This window comes from Tenrec ecaudatus, chromosome 13, assembly GCF_050624435.1.
Source record: "Tenrec ecaudatus isolate mTenEca1 chromosome 13, mTenEca1.hap1, whole genome shotgun sequence".
Classification (NCBI taxonomy): Eukaryota; Metazoa; Chordata; class Mammalia; order Afrosoricida; family Tenrecidae; genus Tenrec; species Tenrec ecaudatus.
In genome coordinates, this window is record NC_134542.1 from 52811536 (window position 1) to 52837445 (window position 25910).

At 38.0% G+C, this 25910-nt stretch overlaps 1 protein-coding gene across 1 annotated transcript in view; it reads right to left on the reverse strand.

Moving 5' to 3' along the window:
- The window catches only part of FSIP2 (fibrous sheath interacting protein 2), an 83155-nt gene that overhangs the window by 50301 nt on the left and 6944 nt on the right, over positions 1–25910 (reverse strand). The window contains exons 6-12 of the mRNA XM_075529075.1: positions 22913–23054; positions 22381–22491; positions 21030–21153; positions 18706–18774; positions 12317–12432; positions 11450–11495; positions 10210–10313 (exon numbers count right to left, since the gene is read on the reverse strand). Coding sequence (XP_075385190.1) covers positions 10210–10313; positions 11450–11495; positions 12317–12432; positions 18706–18774; positions 21030–21153; positions 22381–22491; positions 22913–23054 — 712 coding nt within the window. The remainder of the gene's footprint in view (positions 1–10209; positions 10314–11449; positions 11496–12316; positions 12433–18705; positions 18775–21029; positions 21154–22380; positions 22492–22912; positions 23055–25910) is intronic.

The following is a 25910-nucleotide window of genomic DNA, read 5'->3' on the forward strand; positions in this document are numbered from 1 at the left end:
GCAAAGAGTACTGGGTCGCATTCATCATCCATCTGTTTCAGGAGGTAGCTTATGATCGGGAGTTAGGGGTACTGAAGGGAGAAGTCTCAACCGTGCTAAAGGCATCTTCGTTCCCCAGATACTGAACTTCCAGCTCTCTGTATTATGTCTACGCTGTATGTGTCTTTTGTGTTAGTAGTAGAAAAACAGAGACCTCAGTGATGAGCATGAAGGGAGGAGGGTGGAACAGAAATGATGGTCCCACAGTAGCCCCATGAACCATGGAGTAGAATTAGAACAAGACAGATGGAATGTTGATGTGTCAGATTCAGACAAGGGAGTATGGCTAGCTCTGTTTTGTTTGTACTCTGACTCCATATTAGGTCAAGGGATATTAAATTATGATGTTTTAGGGGAACATGGTAAAGGCCCCTGACCATACTGAATTAGCAAAGGTATATAATGAAGTAGTGTCTAAAACATTTCCTATAAAGTGACTGAAATAACTCTAATTCTGATAGAGTGAAATGAAGCAATAATTTTGAGCCTTCTCTGTTCATTGTTCTAAAGAGGCAAGCAGCTGATATTTTCAATAAATGAACTGTTTATTAGTCATGGTCTGTGCTTTCTTCCATCTTTCCCATTTGATTTTAACTGGATTAGTCATTTTTCTACATAGTTCTGTATTAGGTATTCTATGACTCTTCAGGATGTTAGACAAATGGACATCATAACGTCAAGAGCCTTCCTGTGGGAGGCTTGGTCTAAATATAGCAATGTGATTTTCACCCACATAATTCAACCGCCACCACTGTCTGTCAGTTTTACTGCGGTGACTTGTGTTGTCGTGAAGCTAGAACAATCTAACCAGTATTCCAAATACCAGCAGAGTCACCCAAAGTGAACACATTTCAGCAGAGTTTCCAGACTAAGAACAGGCTAGGAAGAAGGACTGGGTTGCCTGCTTCTTAGGATTTAGCCATGAAAACCTTTATGGACAGAGTTGAAATATTTTCAGAAACCAAAAACTTCATGAAACTAAGCAGATCCCTGGCAGCACTACAGATGAGCCCGTCAGGTCAGAAGTCACTCAGAATACAACCAGGAGGGGTGGCCTTCTCAAAGTAGGGTCAAGCATATTAACGTGATGGAGGAAAGCCTGTGAGAGGAAAGCCCTTGGGAACTTCATTAGCTGATGGGAAGTGACTCAGAATAAAAAAGCTGCAAATATTAATTAATAATCAGAACTTGGAATGCACAAAGTATAAATCAAGGAAAATTGGAAGTTGTAAAAAAACGAAATGGAACTCATAAAAATCATCCTAGGCATTAATGAATGAGCTGAAGTGGACTAGTATTGGCCATTATGAAACAGAAAACCATATGGTTTATGATTCTGGGAATTGCATTTGCCTTCAAAAGGTACATTTCAAGATCCACCTTGAAATACAATGCTGTCTGTGAGAGGATGAAATCTATCTCCCCAAAGGAAATCTAATATACAGCTGTTATTCAAATGTATGTGCCAGCCATCAAAGCTGATGATGAAGAAATGGAAAAATTACACCAAATTCTTCAGCCTGAAGCTGACTGAACATGCAATAGAGATATATTGATAATTTCTGATATTGGAACGAGAAATTTGGGGACAAAGAGGAAGGAAGAGTAGTTGGAAACCATGGCTTTGGTAAAAGAAAGGAAACCTGAGATCACATGATAGAATTTCGCAAAACCCAGACCTTGAGCGATGCACAGGCTTTTCTTTTTAAGTCATTGGTTTTTGTTGTGGTTTTGTTTTCTTTTGTTGCTTTGCTTTGCTCTGTCTTCTTTTGTGTGCATATTAGTATCTCTACAGCACTATCTAGACAAGATAGGTGGGATCAACCATTTGGAGGAGAAAGGAACAGAATAATGGTTCCGGAGGGGTCGGGGGGCATGAGGGAGGGAGAGGCAGAGGAAAGGAAGTCAGTGTTAACAACCACAGGGACAAGGGAACAACAAAAATCCAAAATTGATGGTGAGGATGGTGCTGGAGGCCTGCTAGGGCTTAATGAAGGGTAATATAACTGAGAGGAATTACTGAAACCCAAATGAAGGCTGAACATGATAGTGGGAGAAGAGGAAAGTAAAAGGAAATAGAAGAAAGAACGAGGAGGCAAAGGACATTTACAGAGGTCTAAATACAGGCATGTACATATGTAAATATATTTCTATATGATGATGCAGAAATAGATCTATGTACATATATTTATAGGTTCAGTATTAAGGTAGCAGATGGACAATGGGCCTTCATTCAAGTACTCCCTCAGTGCAAGATCACTTTGTTCTATTAAAATGGCATTCCATGAGGCTCAACATCGGTGCATAAGAAAAGGTGGTGAAGAAAGCTGATGGTGCCTGGCTATCAAAAGATATAGCGTCTGGGGTCTTAAAGGCTTGAAAATAAACAAACAGCCATCTAGCTTAGAAGCAACAAACCCACATGGAAGAAGCACACCAGCATGTGTGATCATGAAGTGTCGATAGGATCAGGTATCAGGTATCTTCAGAACAAAAAATCATATCATTGTGAAGGAAGGGGAGTGCAGAGTAGAGACCCAAAGCCCATCTATAGGCAACTGGATCTAACCTTACAAAAGGGTTGCGGGGAGGAGAGGAGACGAGCCAATCGGTGCAGTATAGCACCGATGAAACATGCAACTTTCCTCTAGTTCATTAATGGTTCCTACTTCCCCCACTATCATGATCCCAATTCTACCTTACAAATCCGGCTAGACCAGAGGATGTACACTGGTACAAAAAGGAACTGGAAACACAGGGAATCCAGGGTGGATGATCCTTTCAGGACCAGTAGTGTGAGTGGCGATACTGGGAGGGGAGAGGGAGGGTGGGTTGGAAAGGCGGAACTGATTACAAGGGCCTATATGTGACCTCCTCCCTGGGGGGTGGACAACAGAAAAGTGGGTGAAGGGAGACATTGGACAGTGTAAGCCATGAAAAAATAATTTGTAAATTATCAAGGGTTCATGAAGGAAGGGAGAGTGGGGGAGGCAGGGGAAAAATGAGCTTCTACCAAGGGCTCAAGTAGAAAGAAAATGTTTTGAGAATGATGAGGAAACATATATACAAATGTGCTTGACACAATGGATGTATTTATGGATTGTGATAAGAGTTGTATGAGCCCCCAATAAAAATAATAATAATATAAAAAAAGAATTTCACAAAACCAACAACTTGTTCATAGCAAATACCTTTTCCAACAACACAAATGGTGACCGTACACATGAAATCACCAGATGGAATACATAGAAATCAAATTGACACCGTCTGTGGGAAGAGACAATGGAGAAGCTAAATATCAGCAACTAAAACCAAGCCAGGGGCTGACTGAAGAACAGACCATCAATTATTTGTATTTAAGTTCAATAGAAAGCCTAAGAAAATGAAAACAAGTCCAGGAGAGCCAAAATATGACCTTGAATCTATCCTACCTAAATCTGAAGAACATCTCAAGAACAGAATGGACACAATGAACATTGATGACAGAAGACACAGACAACTGTGGGGGATGACATCAAGAATATCACACATGAAGAAAGCAAGAAGTCATTACAAAGTCAGGAAAAGAAGAAAGAATCAAAGTGGATGACAACAGGCAGGTTAAAATGTGCTCTTACTTGTAGAGTAAGGCAAATTGAAGAAATGATGGAGGTAAGGAGTTGGGCTGATCTTTGGGCAGCTCGAGTAGACAATGTAAAATATTAAAATGAAATATGAAAATACCAAGAGTTAGGAAACTAAAAAGGAAGAACATACTCATCTTATTTAAACTGAAAACTCAAAAAAATTCAAGCGTTGAGTTGAAATATCTAAAGATTCTATAGGCAAACTGCTGATTAATGCAGAAAGCATCAAACAAGATAGAAAGAATACAGTCACTGTACCAAAAATAACTGGTACACATTCAGCCATGTCAAGAATCAATGGTACTGAAGGAGAAAGGTTAAGCTGCATGGAAACAAGGCTCCAGGAATGGATGGAAAACTAATTTCAAATGTTTCAACAAGCTGATGAAGCATGGGAAGCACTCACTCCTCTGTGTCAGGCCATTTGGAAGACAGCTACGTGGCCAACAGACAGGAAGAGATCCCTGCCTGTGCCCATTGCAAAGGAAGGACACCCCACTGAGTGCTCAAATAATAGAGCAGTAGTATTCATATCACACGCAGTAACATTTTGCTGACGGTCTTCCAACAACAGTTGCAGCTGACCAAGGAGGCTGGCTGAGGTTTAGACTAGATTTAGCAGAGGCTGTAGAACAAGGAACTTCATTGCTGATGTCATATGAATCCTTGCTGAAAATTGAGAACATCAGAAAGACGTTTAGTTGTGTTTTATTGGCTATGCTAAGGCATTTGACTGCGGATCCTAACACACTGTGGGTATCCCTGAGAAGAACAGGCATACATTGTGCTCATGAAATCCAATACATGGATCAAGAGGAGATTGCGCATGTCGCATGGTTTAAAACCAGGAAAGGTATGCATCAGGCTAATATCCCCTTACATGGGTAAATCATCAGAGAAGCTGGATGATATGATGAAGATGTGACATGAGGTTTGGAGGAAGGCTTATTTACAACCTGCAGTGTACAGAAGACACAATCTTGCTGAAAGTGAGGGGGACCTATAGCACTTGCTGGTGAAGATCAAGGACCGACACCTTCATTATGGATTGCAATTTAGCAAGAAGATAGAGATGCTCACTATTGGATCAAGAGGTAAAATCCTGATAAACGGGAAAAGGTTTGAAGTCATAAAGGACTTTGCCTTGCCTGGATCCACAATCAGTGCTCATGGAAGCAGCAGTCACGGCATCGAAGGACACACTGCGCTGAGGAAATCTGCACCACAAGATCTACTTAAAGTGTTGGAAAGCAAGGATGTACTTCGGGGACTTAGGTGCACCTGACCCATCCATAATATTGCCTATGACAAAGTTAGATATTGAATAAGGAAGACGAGGAGAATCTAGATGTTTGAATTATGTTGCTAGTGAAGAATATTAAAAGTGCCACGGACAACCCAAAGACCAAACAAATCTGTTTTGGAAAAAGAGCAGCCAATACTCCTTAGATGCAACAATCACCAGAGTCCATCCTTGGTGCTTTGGAGAGATGGTCGGGAGACGTCCGTCCTGGAGAAGGACACCATGCATGACAGAGTAGTTGTCCAGCAAAAAAGAGGAATACCTCAGACAAGATGAACTGGCGCGGGTTGCATTAGGAGAATTGTGAAGCTGGCACGGGACCTGGCGGCGTTTATTCTGTTGTACAAAGGATCACCAGGGGTCCGAATCCAGGTGAGAGCACCTAACAGCAACAGTTCAACCAATTTCCGGGCAGCTGTGGCTTTATCCTGACTTTTTAAACCCTGTTTTTGGTTGATTGTATTTTACCTTTTTAAGGTAAAGGTTTTTTCCCCTAACATAATAATTTTCTTCATCATCTGAAGATCAGCAAAAAGGAATGTACCAACAGCATAGATGCTTACCAAGAGCTGAAGAATGAACCATTCCCAGGCCCCTCAAAGGACCTTATACAAAACTCTGCATTTTTCTGTCATTAGAGGTTAAAGATTCGGGTTACACTACAAATAGCCTTCAGGAAAGAATAATAGATTGCCATTAATATTTCATAGTAAACTACCCTATCACCCTTAGGAGAGCGATACATTCAAAAAGCCTATTGCATGGCGTATGTTTCAAAGTGGGGAAAGACAGGAGAAAAACTTGAGATGCTGAGAAGCAACGTGAGGAGGCAACGTGATGGTGAGGTTATCTTTGTAAGTGGAATGACGACCAGGAATATAGAATCGTGTGGTGAAGAGGAAGTGAGAGAACATGAATGATTAACTTATTTACTTTAGAATGCACATTTAGTGTTAAGAATTTAATAATGTAGAATCAGAACCATGTAGAACTAGAACAGTGTAAGAAAGCTGTGTAATTATTGAAGCAATTTATAATTACATATTAATTTCTTATATACTTACGTATATGAGGAGGCCTGAGAGGCGAAAATACCATTGGATGTAGTGTGAGCCTGAGGTCCTATTTGTCAAAAAAGGAAAATTATAATTAATTTGTATCTATCTGTAGTATATTATAAAATGGTAATTAGTTTTCATGAACAAATTTTCATTTCTACGGTCACTGCCCTATTTTTAAAAATGGCAGGAATTCATTTTCATTGTCTCAATAAATTCCACATTTTTCAGTAAGGTACGGAATATTCCCTAGCGTTGGACATTGATGTCTACCTCCAGAGGGCAGTCTTTGGCTGGACTTCCATGTGACTGCTGCGAACCGAAGCCAAAGAGAAGCACAGTAATTAAGTAGATTAGAGGTCAAACGGTCTGAGACACCGATGGACATAAAATTCCCTAGACTTATGACGTGTCCCTTAGCTATAGGGCATGGTTTTAGCGATTTCCTTGTTTTCAAGCGTCTGTATCATCCTTCTTGTTCATCTTTTAGATCTCATTGAACCTGTATTAACTCCTTTCAAAAAAATTCCTAGAAACTGCCTAAACAAATATTCTTTCCCTGGAAGTGCTCCCAAAGCACTCTAGATATGCTTCTAAAAGACTTCTCATGCTATATTGTGATTATGTATTTTTCTTCTCTTTCCTTGAATAAGATATACATTCCAACAATATCCTTAGCCTGTAGCATATGCTAAGTACTACATAACATTTATTAATTGAATATATTATTTAATTCATATGTTTATTCAATATTCACTTATTGATCTGCCTACCATTAATATCTTCCCATTAGAATATTCTCAAAACTTGTTTTGTATGTGATCTAATAAGATTCCACAATTAAGCTTTCGTAAATTCACTTAGTATTTGAAGTTGTAGTAAGTGTAGTGAGATAAGATATACAAATGAATGAAAACTTTGGAAATAATAGCCCCAAAATTACATACATACAAGTGCATCAAGAAAAATCAAGCGATATTAGTAAAACTCTAAATCTGATACAAAATTAAAAACATGGCATTATTTATCTAGTATTTAAAACCTATTCATGAATGTGGGAAATATTTCATGTATAATAGAAAAATGTTATTTTTTTGAATAAGCTTATTAAAAGGACAGAAATAATCACATTTATCTACATATGTCAAATATATGCCAAGGCAAGTTCAAAAAGTAGAAAATCATACAGTGTTCTGCAGCCGGGAATACTTATTATCACAATGCATCAACTAGTCCTTGGGTCTCAAGGGAAACCTCTTCTGTAAATTCTTCCGGGATAACCATGTGTAAACCTGGGAACTGGTTTTCTTATCCTTCCTCTTACTGTTCCATGTGCACACACGTACCTTTTAATACTGTACTCAGTGTAACATGACCGGTGGAGCCCTTTGCTGTCATGTCTGTTCTGCCCCTTGGTGGCCACGTGTCTGCCAGAGTAGCACTGTGCTGCCTGGGTTTTCCATACCTGCTATTGGCCTTCCTGCCAGTCACTGATGGGTGACTCAAACCACCCAGCATTTGAGTTGGTAGCTGATTGTGCTCACCATTTGCACCTCCCAAGGATTCCCATCAGATTAAGTTAGTTACTGACAGAGAAATCGCCCTACTACAACGTAATAGCCTGGGTTAGAAGTCATGCATTTTCTTTTGTGTGTGTTCAATATCTAGATGTATACCTGGTATGAAGCTGGAACTCACAAAGAAATGTTTGAGGAATGAAATAGTAGTTTGTCTGGTTTACTCAATAAACATGGCTGATATTTACCTGATTCAGAGAAGCAGCATGATTTCTTGGCTGTTCGTTCAGGCAAATCATCATTTATTTCTTTCTGTATAATCCACAACAATAAAAAAACAGGCAAATCTCTATTTTTCAATAACTTAAACATAAGGTGTTATTTTTACATGTAAGATTCAAAAACATTTTTTAGAGATTCTAAGAATTTCTTTTAGAGGATAATTTATGAAAATCGACAATATTTTTTGTCTTTGCAGTAGCCTGTCTGCAATGTTTCTACCGAAAGCAGTCCATTAGAAATTTCCAATTTTCAGTGGTGGTCAGTCGTCCAGGTGCCTCTCCCTTGCTATATAACAATGTCAGACGTCCAGCAGGAAAGCAGGTGTTCGGGACAAACTAAGGAATGGACACAGACTGGCACACTAAATCGCTCTTTTCAGACTTAGCGAGTTCCCAGACACCACCTAAGCACTTGCCTTGAAAGATCTTTCTACAGAGCAGTTTCATGCCTGCTACCTTTTCTCTTATTTGGTGCCCAAAAAAGTTTGTAAGTGACATCCTGAAATTAGCTATCTGTGAAATTCGTATTTATGAGGAAGTTAATCAACTTAATGGGATGAAAAATGTATGCATTTTAATAAAGTTAACAACAGGAAAAAGCTTAAGGGGAAGTGGACAACAGACCTCTGTATATATGGTAGCAGTGCTCTCTGGATTTAGTCAACAGTTTAGCCTGCTCACATTATTATTAGCCACACCTTCAAAAAAAGAAAGAAAGAAAAAAACCAAAAAACACTTCCACTGAGTCAATTCTGACTCATAGTGACCCAATTAAAGTGGTGCTGTGGGGTAAATCTTTATGGGAGTATGGGGCCTCATGTGTCACTGGAGTGGCTGGTGGATTTGAATCACTGACTTTTTGGTCAGCAAGCCAATGCTTAACACACTGTGCCACAAGGGTGTCATCAGATTTTTCTAGAGCAGCGGTTCTCAATCTGTGGGCCGCGACCCCTTTGGGGGATCGAACGACCCTTTCACAGGGGTCACCTAAGCCGATCAGAAAACACATACTATATTTCCTGATGGGCTTAGGAACCAAGACACCACTCCTTTACCCGTCTCCAGGTAGGGCTGCCCACTTGCAGATACACCCACATAAGAGTACCCGGCATGAAGCCTGTTATCCATACACCATGCTTTAAGACAAAATTTCATTGATTTGTCATTAGAAACAAATATTTCATAATATAGAATTATGTATTGTTTTCATGATTAATCACTATGCTTTAATTATGTTCAATTTGTAACAGTGAAAATACATCCTGCATATCAGTTATTTATATTACAATTCATAACAGTAGCAAAATTACAGGTATGAATTAGCAATGAAAATAATTTTATGGGTAGGGGGTCACTGTATTAAAGGGTTGCATCATTAGGAGGGCTGAGAACCACTGATACAGAGGGATTCAAATCCAGTGAATCATGTCTTTCCCCAGGCTGAGCACAGACCGTCAGAAGTACATTTTTTGACAGTGATGGGTTTTATACAATATGTTGCAAGAGAGGATATAACATGAATCACAATAAAAATGCTTATGATATTTCTCAAAATAAATTAGATATCTGTGACAATTTGAAGTATTCATTTCAGCAATATGGGTGGCAAAGTTAATAATACACACATTACCTAAATCAAGTTAATATTCAAATGTAGACATATTTCTTAATTCAGTTGGGTTTTTAGTCAAGGTCATAGCATTTCAAATCTGTTGGGTAATATCAAGGTCTCCAAATTTCCAAAGATATTAATGTAGCTACTGAGATAGCAACACAGTGTCCCTCATAACCCAGGATAGACCTTTATACATTTCATTTAAAAAGAAGTTGTACTACACAGAAGATAAAAGGAAATATTATAAAATTTAGTTGTTATGCATAATTTACTCTGTTAATTATTATGGATTATAAGACATGGAAAATTAAGTCACTTTCTAATCTAATCAAGAAAATTTCTTGAGGGAAAAGTTATTTCCAGGTTTTTGAAATTTCTTTTGAACCGTTTTAACTTTTTAATGCACCTAAAACCAATTAACACTGTACTAATGGAACCAAAGATGTGAATTTTATCCATATAATAGCAAATTACCAACCCCCCAAATACATATCATGTCCAGAGGCTGCAGCCTGAATTTTTGCTGTCTGTTTACAAGTCATTGATCACTTCCCCAAAAAGGATGGATGTCTTTTGAAAAAAAATTCTATTAGCAAAGGCAAAAAAAAATATTTTTGAAAGCTTGATACTTCCTCTGAAGGTTGTGGGTGAAAAACCCAGGGATATTAAAATTTTAGTAAAAATTGAAAAAATTATTGGACATTATGTATGCTTTAGGTTCTATCATTTAAAAGGATGGCTTCATACCACTGACAATCATGAAATTATACCTCATGCATTCTGTCTGCATCTGGAGCAAAAGGCTTGGAATACTTTCTTGTGGGCGAACTATGAGCTGAAGTTCCTGAAGGTTTGGCTGAGACGTTTATTACTCCTGAAAAAGAAGAGATAACTTTCAGTGTAATCAAATAATGGAGCTAGAATGAGGATGAATATCTAATGAACCAAGTTGTCTCCAAGTTCTCCCTATGAAGCTGCCAGAGATTGGAATGACCACAATTGGGTATTTTTATTTATATGAGTAAAGGCAGGCTGACATGTTCTGATGGCCTTGGCCTACAGATTTGCAATGTTTAACCACTTACTTTAGGGAAAATCCTGATACTCTTAACTTCTGATCCTTGTTTAATTTATTCTACCAACTGAATCTCCTGCCACTCACCACAGCTCATTTCCAGAATAAGATGCTTGCACTCAATCAGTAGGCCATGGGTAACCACCAAAGAAATGAATGGGGAGTCACCAAAGCTGTACTTGAGGAAGGTTGCTTTTACAGGGAACTGTGTAGATTGGTAAAATAGAAAGAAGGGATTGTAAGAAACTTGGTGTAATTTTCAAGGGTAGGAGTCAGAGGAGTCCAAAAGAGAGGAAGACAGAAGAAATCAAGGAGATAAGCTACACAGAAAAGGGATACTTTCTGATGCAGAATACAAGAAAGAGAGTCAAAGACGAGTCAGGTTTCCGTGCACATGAGAACATTAAAGCAAGAGGACTCTGGCATGGTGTCTGACCCATCTGAGGGTGCGGTCTGCTATGCATGTGAAGAGGCCTGTAGCTCGTTAGCAGGATATGGGAGGCTACCTCCTGAAGGTCATTCAGGAAGCCAGCCAGAGCTGAAAGGACTTCAATAATGTCTAGTTGATTCTAGAAACGGATATTTTTCCAGGAGGAAAGATGGTTACCTTCCTGAGGAGAGTCCTTTGAACTACAGCCTACCAGGAACATACTCTATCCTTACAGACAGCTAACACAGAGGCACTAATTGCAGAGTCAAACTGCCCCATAGTGTTCAAACCTTTAAATATTTATAGCAGTAGACTGCCATCTCCTTCTCCTATGGCTCAGCTGGTGGGTTGATCATTTGAAAATATATAATTTTATAGCTTTTTATTTTCTAAAACAAGAAATTTTATAATGAGGTAAAACATATCTTTCGAAAAAAATATAAGATGAAACTATATTCACTTGACAAATTTCAGAAACAATTATAAATATTTTTCATTTTCTTACCTTTATCATACAAATTATTTGATTTGTAAGTTGTCGTTCCATCAGTCTATACAGTATAACATGCAAGAGAAGAACATTCCTGTAATTACATTTCTGGATAGATTTCACCTGCTACCAACCAACCAAATGAGAAGGGCATTATTGTTCTGGTTTTTCTTCTAGCATCTAATTCTCTCACAGAAATTGTCTCAAGGGCAACACATATTATTAATCTACTACTAAAGAGCGTTCACAGGTAGCTCAAACCTAACTAGTTTAAACCTAAACTCAATGTAGCAATGTATAAATGACTCGCTCTAGCGTTTCATAGTTTATCTAAAGACATGCTGGTTCCCTCGGTACTTGGTTCTTAGGTGGTCATTCAATTTGTTTCAGAGAAATTCTGTCTAATCTAATCCAATTCAGTGATTACACTCACTATTTAGAAACAAAATTAATGTCCTCATAATAAAATATTATTTTATTGTAAAGAGAATTATGTCATAGTCTCCTAGACAATGGGTCCTTCAAGAGATATGATTCTCTTATATTTCAATCCAAAGTGACCAAATTTTGTCATATAATTTAGCACAGGCCCAGGGCAACTGTTGATACTCAATATTAACATTGGCTATTATTGTAAGTAAAATTATACAATATTCATTTGAGCTACTTCCTGTTAAATTTCACAAGACTTTTAGCATAAGAGTTAAATCAATAACTCTTCTATCAAGGATAGGAATCCAATCTCATGTTCATGGGATCTCATGTTCAGATCCAAGTATCTTCAAGGGATCAATTCCATTCCAGAGAAAGATAACCTCTACAGAAGTAAAACTAATGAGATAAATAGTGATCATACCCAATGTTTGCACTATCACTGTATACCTTTTGTTCTGTACCATTATCCTGTGTGTCTGGGGGATAAAGGACTGATGTTGCTGATCGTTTGGAAAGATTCAATGAGCTTCGTTGACAATGGGAAGCATTATTTGTTGTAAATCCTAAAAGTAAAAGAAATCTCATCATTTAAAACAACTTTATTGATTCAACATACAAGCCTACTATTCCACTATTAAGTTTTGGTATGTTACTTCATATGTCTGATGCTTGAAAACAAAATTGATCACATTGACTGGGTGTTCAATGAATATAGACAGAATACACAGGACATTTGTAATAGTAAGGGGTGGCAAGTGGCGTATCTGTAGTACATTTTTACATTCCACTTAATAAGGTAAGCAGTAGATTGTGTGACATTAACTATGTCTGGTGTAACTCTAGAACAGCTAAAAATCTATGCAAAGAAATAAAGTACAACTTTTTAAATGAATCCTCTGCTAGCCATGCATACTGGAATCAAAATTTTAAAACATTTGTTACCCCTCACCCCAAATAAAGTATTTATGTATAAATAAAGAATAACAAACACAGCATCTATGGGCTAAAGCCTATAAAGCACTAATAAGAGAAAGTAAAGAAGACTGAAATACATAAAATGACATTCCATGTTCATGAAATTTGAACTCCACATCCCTACATACCTTGATTTCTCTTTAAATTGAAATATAGTTTCAGTGCAATATCATTTAAAAATCACAGGATAATTTTTTATGGATATGAATTTTATATTAAATGGTTAATGAATTAAAATAGCTATCACAATTTTGAAAGAAAAAGATAAAGTTGGCAGAATTGCATTATCCAATTTTCATACTTAATACAAATCTAACTATAATACAAATCTGTCATGTGGGGTCACTATGAAAAAATCACCATGGCAATAACTAACAAGAATAATAACCTAATCAAGGCAAGTGAGATACTGTCAAGGGAACAGACACATAGATATATAAAACCAAAAATTAAGAGACAAATGACAGACTGGTCGAAAATATTTGTTTATATCCAGAAGATATGAACTAGTCTCAAATCCATAGCAAAAACACCCAATTTTTTTAAAATGGGAAAAAATATTAAGTGAACACATTACTAAACTGGATTTACAAAAGGCCAAGGAAGAACAAACACAGAAAGGCTATATTATTAGCCATGAGATAAATGCAAACGAGGCGATGAGGAGATGTCTGGCAGAATCGCAATCAAGAACAAACAAGCAGGAAACTCACATACTAACCGTCTGAAGGAGTGCGAAGGGTGCACAGCACCACATGGGCCAGCACGAGGCAGAGTCAACAAAAGATAACGGCCATTGTTGTTTACTTTTCAAAAGGGTTTATTTTTGTAAATAGTTTGCCAGTTCCTTATAAACTTAAATATCCACTTACTATACTCCAAACCAGTGACTATTGAGTTGATTCTGATCCATGGCAATCTATGTGATTCCACATGTCCCAGAATTATCTTGTTCTTGTAAAAAAAGGGTAAACAAAATGCTTCTCTTGAACCTGTCCATAATTGCTAAATCCTGTGAAAAATCCAAATTTCCCTCAATTGTTAAGTGGATTAAAAAAAAACCTTTGCAAGAAAAAAAATGTTCTAGACTTGAATGTGGTGATAATTGTACACCTCTTCTTCATATGATTGAATTCTTAAATTATATGACATGTGGATGAAGTGTTACTAAAACTGGTTAGAAAAAAACCCTCTGACACACATATACAGTGAAAGAATATTCAACAATATAGATGAACAAATCATTAAGTCATGTAGTAGTTGCAGTTGTAAGCAATCAAGAATAACTTTTAATTAAAATTATTATGCTGAGTGAACAAAATCCATCCTCAAAAGGTTAAGTCCTACATGATTCTATGTATGTAACATTCTCTTAAGGGGATTGAAGATTAGGAGATATAAATGAATACATATATTATATAAAAGTATACATGATATATGTACATTTTATAAGTTATTATGCTGAGTGAAAGAAGCTATCGTAAAAAGATTAAATACTACCTGATTTTATGTAATAGTATCCTAATAGGATATCTGTATCTATGTGCACATTTATATCTACCCTAATGGATCTTCCAGCGTCACAGTAGCACACAGCTTGGCACACTCCATATATCACTATCTATCACCATTGGCCTCTCAGTGTGCTGTGTGATGCTGTGATGCCGGAAGCTGTCACTGGTATTTCAAATGCCAACAGGGTCGCCAAAAGGGAACAGGTTTCAGTGGGGTTTCCAGACCAAGAACAGACAACAAAGAAGGACTCAGCTCCCCACTTGAGAGCAAAAAGCCGCTTAAAACCTTATACATAGTTTTGAAACAGTGTCAGATCCTGAAGGCTTGATGAAGGAAAGCAGAACATGGGCAGAGGTGGTGCCAGGTGATGGCCACCTTGGTTGGAGGACACTCAAAATGTGACTGAGGAGGAGCTGGTTTCTGGGAGAGGAGGCGGCCATGGGGATGTGAGTCAGGTAAAAACTGTCGGAGTGGAGCCTTTGGGATCTTCCTTTGTTCGTGGGACAAGACTTGAGGTCAGGAGTAAACAGCTGCAAACATTTGCTGATGATTGGAACATGTAATATGTGATGGATGAATCCATGATGATTCAAAGTGTCAAAAAAGACATGGAATGTTTAAAGATTAATAGCCTGAGCATTAGTGAGCTAAAATGGACAAGTATTGGTCATTTTGAATCAGAAAATCATATGATTTACTACGCTGGGAATAACATCAGTAAGGGAATGGCTTTGTACTCATAGTCAGAAGGCTTAGAAAATCAACCATGAAGTGCAATTCTGTGAGAGGATTATGTCTGTTGTATGCAGTCAAGATGCATTGATAATTATTGCTGATAGGGATGTAAGAGTTAGAAACAAAGGAAGGAACCGTAGTTGAAATTTATGGTCTTGGTGAGAGAAAGAAAGCTAGAGATCACATGATAGAATTTTTCAAAACGAACCACCCCAAGGCGACTATACTCATGGACTTGTCTAGATGGGACACACAGAATTAAAATTGACTGCGTCTCTTGGAAGAGGTGGGGACATGCCAAATCATCAGCTAAAGCCAGGCCAGAGGCTGACTGCCGACCAGATCATCCCCTGTTCAGATGTAAGTTCAGTTTGAAGCCTAGGAAAATTAAAATCAGTCCAGATGTGCCAAAACATGACCTTGGGTCTTTCTCACCTAAATTTGAAGAACATCTGCAGAACAGATTTGATGCATTGAATGCTAATGAGAGAAGGTCTGATGAACTTTGGGAGGACATTAAAACAGTATTCATGAAGACAGAAAAACGGGCACAAAAAACACGGGAATGAAAAAAAGATTAAAGTGGATGTCAGAAGAGACTCTAAAACTCAAACCAAAAGGAAGAAATGATGAAGTCAGAGAGCTGCACAGAAATTTCAAAGGGTAGCTCAACAAGGCAAAGTAAAATATTATAATCAAATGTTCATAGACCCAGAGTTAGAAAACCAAAAAGGGAGAATATACTCAGCATATGTTTAACTGAAGATACAGAAGAGAAAAATTAAGCCTCAAGTTGAATTATTGAAAAATACTATGGGAAACCATTGATATTTAGGCCACATTCAGATGAGTATATGGAACACGGGGGATATCACTGCTGCTGTCAGATGGCTATTGGCTGAAAGCAGAGGGTCCCTGAAGGCTGTTGACGTGTGCTCTACTGACTGTGCTAAGGCATTCAGCTCTGTGGTTCATAACAAAGTATGTAGAACCTTGGGAAGAAGGGGAATCCCAGGAAATTTCATTGTGCTTATGTGGAGCTTGCTCAAGAGGCAGTTTTGGGAACAGAACAAGTAAGTATTGCATAATTTAAAATAAAGAAAGGTGTGCATCAGGGTTGTATCCCCTGACCATATCTATTCAAACTGTATGCTGAACAAATAATCAGATATATTTGATGATAAGAATGTGGCGTCAGGTTTAAAGGAAGGCTTCTTAAAAGTTGTCAAGAATTTCATCTTGAATCCACAATCAATGTTCATAGAAACAGCAGTCAAAAGCAGTCAAGAAATCAAATGGCACATATTAGTGGAAAAATCTGCTTCCATAGACCTCTTTAAAGTGCCAAACAGCAAGCCACTCTGAGGACTACGATGTGCCTGATCCAAATCAAGATATTTTCAATCACTTCATATGCATGTAGAAGTTGGACATTGAATAAGGAAAACCGACGAAGAGTTGATGCACATGAATTATGGTGCTGGTGATGAACATTGAAAGTACCAAGGACTGTCAAAAGGACTAACAACGTATTGTCTTGGAAGAAGTACAACCAGACTGATCCTTAGAAGCTAGGATGGTGAGACTTTGACCCACATAGTTCGTGCACAGTATCAGGAGAGACCAGATCCTGAAAATGGGCATTGTGCTTAGTTAAGAAGGAGGTCATCCAAAAAGAGGAAGGCCTTCAAGGAAATAGATCAACACAGAAGTTTCCCCAAGGGGCTCAAACAGAACAGCAATGTTACAGATGGTGCGGTACCCGGGCATAGGTAGTTCTCCCACACATAGGCCATGATGAGGCAAGCGTCAACTAGATAGCACCTAGTGACATGACATGTGTGCATGCGCTTATGTATGTATGTAACTAAAAATGTATATGAATGTTTATGTGGGTATAAGAATAGGTATATGTATATATGCTTCAAACATTTCCTAGAAAAGTTTAATTTGAAGATAATGGAATTTTCCCAAGAGTATTTTGAAGTTCCCTTGAATACATGATACTGAAATATCAGTGGTTAGTGGGAATTATTATTAGTTGTGTGGAGGGTATAACTATAAAAGGATATAAAAGAGATTTTCAGGGTTTTAGAACTGATATTTATCTCTTTTATAGATTTTGAATATATACATGTGCTCAAATTCATCAAATTTTACACATAAAAATCCAATTTTACTGTGCAAAAACCAAATACTACAAAAGCTTTTTCTTGGTGGGAAATGAATAAATATAAACACATGACCAGACATAAAGGCTGTCCAAAATTCAGGGCTCTGAGCTCTGCTGGGAGAGTTGTTATTTATATAGTGATCACTTCGCCCGAGTATAGAGGCAATGACATTGGATAGTATTCATACACAGGGTTCAAAGATGAGCAGGAAACCAAGAATTATTTACTACCGTGAATGAGAAAGAGGGAAATTTTTAATAGAGTGTAATAACTTGTGATATTGCTACCATATATTTCTGATATTCACAAGAAAGGATTATTCAAATGTACCTCTCTCAGATAGCAAAAAATATATAGTTACAGATCAACATTGTTTCAAATCAATCTTTTAATAGGATATTTCCCCCCAAATGTCCAGTCACTGGACAACTGTTATGAATAAACTGGTAGTCTTGAGAGGATGGAAAATACTGCAGATTTTCTGTCTCCCCTCCTTCCTTCAGGGATCACTGAAATTCTGTGGCAATGGTCACAGTCTGGATTGCATTATACATTAGATTTTTTAGTATGTTACTTTAGAGACTGAAAGTTTAATGTTATTGTCTACATTTAATAGTGTGGGTTTAGGGTCATAGTCTTGTGTAAGGACTCTTTAATGAGTGGTAAAACCTCTTAGAACCTTCCAATTGGGATTCCTACGAGCTGATTGAACTCGTTCTCAGTGTTCCTGTGGGTGAGACGATGGCTAAGTAACCCTGTGTCTCTCCAGGTATCATTTTAACTCAGACCAAGCCACATGACATACACATGGAGTATGCAATTTTGGACTTGATTTTCTTTAGATTTCAGTTGACAAAAACAAACAGATTTAACTTTTCTAATTTGTTTTGCTGAAAATGTTACAGTGAAAGTTCACATTGTTTTATTTTATATTTGATTATACTATTAGTACATCATATCTACATACTTATGCTCTCATTTCAAGTATAGCCTAACTTAGTGAGCTCTAATATATAGCACAGAATGATAGAATATGAGACACACAACTTTTTAGTAGGTTTCACAGTGGCTTTGGAGTTTATGTACTTAACTTCTAATCAATTTCAGAGTTTTATAAATCACATTGAGCATTAAATGAAAGGGGATGGATCACAGTTTGTTACATGTCATGTATATTGTGCATTTAACAGCAATATCCATTCATTTAATTTTTCTAAAACAATGTATAATGTCAAGTTTTAAAAACTATGTAATAAGTATGGAGTTGTTTTCAGAATGCAACAGCAGCTGTATCATTGCTGGTAAACATCATACAAAATCTGTCATTTGACAAAAGAGAACAGAGGATTTATCTGCATTGGAAGTAAAGCCAGGCATCACCACATCCAGTCTTTCCCTGATTACTGTTTAGTATTTCTTAGCCTAGGATGCAATTACCGTTTACTCCATTAGGTCCGGAAAAACCTGACTTTCCATCGCCATTCTTCTTCTTCTTGTATGCGAAAGCTGAAAGAAGCACAAGGTTTCTTTGTAATGATTATGATGACGTTTACCCATGTAGACTCGATGTATTCATCTGTGCTTGACAGCAGGAGAACTGATCTATGTGGGAGGTTTGAGGGAGGATTTGGACAGGATGAAGACATAGGAAGTCAGAGAAAGGGAAATTACTCTTGAAATAGGGTCCCAGCAAGCCAAAAATCATAGTTGGAGGGTCAGCATTTTCTTCCCAAAGAAGTGAAAAGCTGTATGCTGTGCAAACAGAACATGACGTTGCTCCTCGGTTGAGGTAAACACGAGCATGATGACTGACGAGAGGCGCACCAGCCCCCAGTGACCAGGACCCTGCTAGGATGTGCCTGGCGGCTAGGAATTAACAACCATGAACACATTGCTCTCTTTTGAGACGTTTTTCACCTCGCTATGAAAATTAAGTATATTTATAACCTACTTCTTACACCCTGTCCAAAAAATAATAATTTGTGGTAGGCAACTGTTTAAAATGTGTCCTTAGAACGTTTGTCCTCTTAGATGTGAAAGTTACCACTAACAAATGGAGAGATGCACATAACTGCTAAAGTGATGATTTTTCCGAGGAACGGAATTGCTGCATCGTTACCTCAGTGCACTGGGGAATGGGAGTTTACAAAGCAACAGACAACTCTGTGCAAGAAATATGCAGTGTATTAAGAATGGGAGGGTCTTCTATGTGTTCAAAGGAATTGACACATCCAATTACGGCTATAAAATTTTTTTAAACACCTATAACCAAATAAACTTCTTGGTGAGTCATGTGAAGTGCAGCTTTAAAGATTACAGAATTAGATGAATATGGTGAGCAGGCTATTCTTGGTCTAGGAAATGGTGCAAAGACAGAAATAAATACGAAAGGCAAATTCTTTCTTATGAATGATCAACAGTCCAGTTTGGACAACTAAATAAACTTAATGTGTAATCTATGCTACTAGTTGGTAGACTCTTGGTAGCCATTATCTAGAAATATTATGTTCATTTTCAGATTAATAAAACTGGCTCAGAGAGGACAAGCTCGCTGTGTAAGGTCCTGGTGCTGGTGGCTGTTGGTCTCAGACTCTTCACAGAATGAACACCACCGGGCCCCGAGCCATCCTCACAGTGGTTCTTGTGCTTGAGCCCACAGCTGCAGCCAGCAGCCTGTCTCCTGAGTGCCTTCCTTTTTGGTGCCAAGCAAGAGGTCTTGCTCCAGGGATTGTTCTTTCTTGAGAGCATGTCCAAAGTGCGTGAGATGAAGTTCCCCATCGATGCCTCTAAGGAGCATTCTGATTGTACTTCGAAGACAAAAGTCATGTTGCTAATTAATAGTAAAGCAGGATTTGCACTTCAGAACGGTTTCCAGGACCTATCCATGTCAACCTGAAACCTCCTTAAGGGTGTAGTTTGCAAGCTAGATAGGAAGTAGTTCCTTTTATTAGGCAAAAGGCATCGCTAAGCTTGTTAGGCAGAGAGAAAAAACAAACATCAGAACCAAGCTTTCAGTGTGATTAAGTAGTGATGTGCAAACTAGATTCGAGGCAATGAGTAAGAATAACCAGGGGAGACGAGTTAGGAAGCTACTGGAACAACCCAAAGATTTGTTGGTCGAGAAACAGGACTAACGAGACATCTATGATCAGCACACGACAGCTGCAAGAAAGGTGATCATATTTTTTCTGATATTACATAGTCAGAAATAGATTTTTTAAAGAGTCTGTACTTTGTACATTCTGGTTGTGAAAATTCCACTGGTATCGGGGCTTGGAGAGCTCCGTGGTCTTAGAAGGCTACCGTACAGGTATTTACATGATTGCTTGCTTTCCTTCCCCCCTTGCTTTCCCTTTCTCTACCATCTTCTGTTCCTTCTTCTCATCCCTTTTTTCAAGTTCTGCTTATTTGCACTGATTATAAATAAAGGGTATGTATAATGGTATATAATAACAATTCTCTTATACAGAGTTCTTAAAGTTTCCATGGGGGAATGGAGAATTATTTTAAGTACAGGAAAGTTGGTTAGAACTGAACTACATGCAAGCTTGTCTGCCGAGCCAATTTATATTATTTTAGCTTGTTATTATGTTTACAAATATGTCTATTTTCAACTTAAGCTATAGTGGAAAATGCCTAGCATAACTCCTGGCACAAGCAAGGTAGCAGACATTAAGCAGAGAAAGGAGTTTTATAAAAACACTACCATATAAATACTGAAATAAGCATCTTCTTCAATTTATTGTTTTTGATATTCTTACCTTCATACTGTGTCCCATCTTGTCCTCTGTCGACTGTATTTTTTTCTATATCCTCTCTTCTTTGTTCAAGCTCCTGAATTTTCTGTAAATGATGAGCCATTTTTTTCTCTAGAAGGGCTTGTTTCTAAAGTATTTTAGAGTTTTAAAAAAGATATTGGTTATTACCAACTCTCTGCTTAGAAATGCAAAGCATATTCAAAATATGAAAAAAACATTTGAAATCGGTTATGTATGTAAGATAACACTAAATGCATTTTGATGTGGAGATAGGGGTAAATTTCCATTTATGTTCAGCCATGAAGAAGACTGTATCTAACACTCAGATATAACTGATGTCACTAAACAATTGGCTCCATTTCAGATGCGACAATGCCTCTAATATGTGACTATCTAGTGAATTTAGGCAATTCCTCCACCACCTTTATGGACGGTTCCGCAGAGAAACAATCATAAGTTAATCAAGTCTCCCATGAAACAGAAACTTTATTAAATGTGCCTTTCTTTTGTAAATTTCTATATGTCTTAACAGGACATAATTACACCGAAAAACAAACAAATCAACAATAAACAAAAACAGAGTTACTCAGAGAAGTCCATGGTGTATTCGATGAAGCCAGGAGTGGAACATTAATAGGAAGATGCCTAAGGCCCAAAAGAGAACTGGACTAAAGGCAAAATAATTCAGACATTAAAAAGCTGAAAGAATTCATCACAAGTAGAGCTATAAGCAAGAAATACTTTTAAAGGAAACCTTTCAGATAGGAAAGTTTATGCCAGAAATGTGGTTCAACAAAAATAAATGAATAGCATTAGAAATGGTAACTTTAAAAGCAAATACATATAACAAATTTTCCTTACTATTTAAATCTCTTTAAAATATATGATTGTTTTTAAAAAATTGATGTCCACACACATGAACATTAAACAGAATAGGTAGTAGTTGTCGTACAGACGATTCTTTTTCTCTTTCCAGTAATTTAGATCTGAAACTATTAAATATTGTAAAAAGTTGCCCTGTAACTATGGATTTAGTCCGTTAGCTGGTGGGATATCATTATTTTACCAAGAATTTCTAGTTTTTAGGAAAGTTTTAATAAGTTATGCTACTTTTCTTTCCTGTAGGAATTACACACGAAGGTTAAAGTATAAAAAGTCAAAAGTAGTTGTATCAAATGGGATAGTACTTTGCATGTTGTTGTTACAGTTGCATAGTTGCAACTTCACCATTTATGGCATGCTTAGCAGTTGGAGCAGCTGCCCCCCAGCCGCCTCACAGAGTGTATTAGAATCATCAAAGATGGAGGAAGTTTCTCTGCAAGCAGTTCAAGTTAGAGATCAAAGGCCACCTTACCTTTCTGTCACTCTCTTCTCTGCTTCTGCGCCTTTGTTCCTCGATTTTAGCTTCTCTTTTAGCGTCTTCTCCAATCTTCGTCAAAAGTAACATCTCTTTTTCCTTCCATTCCTAGAAAGCACAACATTACTGTATTCACTGTGTGTTTTCTTTCAAGATATTTTTGTAGTTTTTCTACCACCAACAAACAGAATCAGAATAAGGAGACCTAAGAAAAATCAGCACAAGCTGACTTTTGAAAGCTATGCACTGTGTTCAAAGTGGGCTTTTCTCCATGCATTAGTGCTGCTGTTATTTTACTAAAGCTAAATGTTAAAACTTTAAAAGCAGAAGTTGGTTCAGCTTCATAGTTTCGACGATCATTCCTGCTATTTAATACAACTTTTGTAACTGTGATAAAAAAAATGAACGAAGGTAAATTCTTTAGACCTGAAATAACTTCAAGAAACTTTAAGGAGAACCGTAATTATAGACAAGTGAAAACACTAATAAAAACATTTCCTCTTAATATTTTAAACTCGTTAACTCGGACCTCTTCAATTTTCCTGCGAAGATTAAGTTTCCTTCTCGTGTGCTCCCGCTGCCTTCTCTCTTCTTTGTCCCTTTGGAGCAGGCGTTGCTCCTCTGCTGTGCGCTCCAGGAGCTCCAATTCCTTCCTTATCATGTCCAGGTATCTACGGAGGCGGGCAAAATTAGTCAACATGAATGGGGTGTTTTCTTATAATTCCAGTAACTTCTTTGATATTCTTAAAAGACCTCCTTGATTGTAGTATTTTTAAAAATTTCTTATACTGTACACAGGACAATCAGTTTTAAAAATCTCTCATGTATCTGTATTTTGAAGTTTAATTGGTTAACCAACTCATCATCTTTCTGCTTATTAAAGTGGCTATTAAGCTATTTAGAAAGGAAGAGGTGCTACTGAGGCAGGTGAACTCATCGTGCCCCATCTCTGTTACTCATTGATATGCTGTTATGGCCAAGGTGATGATAAAATGCACAGCTGACTCTTAAAAAGCATCTTACATAATAAATATCCATATTGAGTAAAGATACTTATTATGTACCAAAATTCCAAAAAGATGTTTATGTTTTATGATAATGCAAGGGCATTCCCGTGTGTGGATCATAACAAACTATGGATAGCCTTAGGAGGAATGAGAGTCTCTGCATTTGTCACTGTGTGCACATGGACCCTGTACAGACGAGAAGCAGTCATATGGCCAGAACAAGAGACGGCTGCATGGCTTAAAATTGTGAAGGGCATGTGTCTGGACTAAATCCTTCCATGATAGTTATTCAATCTGTAGGCTAAGCAAATGATTCCAGAAGCTGGACTACAAGAAGAGCGTGGCATCAGGATTGAAGGAAGACTAATTAGCAACTTGTGATAGGCCGATGACATAACCTTGCTTGCTGAAAGTGCAAATGACATTAAGATCAAGGGCTTATCCTTTCCGAATGGATTATAACTCCAGAAAAAGAGAACCCAACGCCTCCAAACAGGTCCAATAGAAAACATCCTGATAAGCAGAGAAAAAAAATGAACGTTTTTAAGGATTTCATTTTGTCTGTATCCATAATCATTGTTATGAGAACAGTAATCCAGAAAGCAAACACATATTGCATTGCGTAAATCTGCTGCACAAGACCTCTTTTTAAAGGGTTGAAGGTCAAGGATGTCACCTTGAAGCTCAAGTTGAGCCTGATCTAAACCATGGTTATTTATATATATATATGTTGGGCAGTAATAAGATCAAAGCAGCAATGACACATTTGAATTAGGGTGTTGGCAAAAAAATATTGAAATGACCATGGACTGCCAGAAGAGAAAGCAAATCTCTTTTGGAAAAATAGAGATAGGACTTCTCTTTGGGATCCAGGGACAAGGGAAAAACAAATGAACTATAAGCAATGGAGAGAAGGTCATAGGATTCCTAGTATGCTTAATCAAGGGCAACGTAGCAGCGAGGAATTAAACACGAATGAAGGCTGAACATGATGGTGGGACAAGAAGAAAGTAAAAGGAAATAGAGGAAATAACCAGAAGTCAAAGGACATTTATAGAGGACTAAATACAGGCATGTACATATGTAAATACATATATAATGAGAAAGGGATAGAATTATCTACTCATATCTATATGTTAAGAATTAAGGTTGCAGATGGACATTGGGCCTCAACTCAAGTACTCCCTTAACACAAGAACACGTTGTTCTAACAATCCAGGATTCTGTGACGCTCACCTTCCCAACACAATCACTGAAGACAAAATGGGGGCATAAGCAAATGTGGTGAAGAAAGCTGATGGTGCCCGGCTGTCAAATGATATAGCATATGGAATCTTAAAGGCTTGAATATAAACAAGTGGTCATCTAGCTCAGAAGCAACAAAACCCATGTGGAAGAAGCACACCAGCCTGTGTGATCATGAGGGGTCAATGGGATCAGGCAACAGCCATCTAAGACCCAGAACAAAACCATACCCAAGATGAATTGTGGGGGGTGAGGGGGGAATGGAGTAGAGATCCAATGCCCATCTGTAGACAATTGGACATCCCCTCACAGAGGGGTCACAGGGAAGAGATGACCCAGTCAGGGTGCAGTATAGCACTGATGAAACACACAACTTTCCTCTAGTTCTTTGGTGCTTCCTTCCCCCCACTCTCATGACCTCAATTCTCTCTTAAAAATAGGATTAGGCCAGAGCATGCACACTACTACAAATAAGAGCCTGAAACACAGGGAATCCAGGATAGATAAACTCCTCAGGGCCAACAAAGAGAGTAGAGATACCAGTAGGATTAGGGCATGGTGGGGGGCGGGGTAGAAAGTGGGAGCCAATCACAAGGCCCATACTATAACCCCCTCCTAGGGGGACAAATAATAGAAAAGTGGTGAGGGGCAATGGAGGATGATGTAAGATATGGAAATAATGTATAACTTATCAATGGTTCAGGAGGGAGGGTGGGTGGGGGAGAGAAGGGGAAGGCATGGGGAGCTGATATCAGAAGCTCAAGTGGGAAGAGAATGCTTTGAAATTGATGGCGGCATATGGGCAAATGTGCTTGATACACTGGATGAATGTATGGATTGTGATGAGAGATGTAAGAGCCCTCAATAAAAGTATGATGATGATGATGATGATGATGATGAAGAAGAAGAAGCCGCCGCCGCCGCCGCCGCCGCCAGGGTCCCGAGACTTTGTCTCGGCTACTTTGAACATATTATCAGAAAAGATCAGTCTCTGGAAAATGACAATTAGAAGGTCAATAAAAAAAAGATAAAGACTGTCAAGGAAACGGATTGAACCAGTGCCTACAACATCAGAGACTTAAACTTGGGAAACAAGATGAAGACAGTGCAGGACTGAACCTTGTTTCATTCTACTGCACGTAAGGTCACGGTGAGCTGGAATGGACTCAAGACATCTATCAAGAACAGCAACTTCACTCCGTGGGTTTAGGAATAGTTATCAAAAGCAAAAACTAAAACAAGCCGATGACTTCAAATCTAAGAAATGCACACACA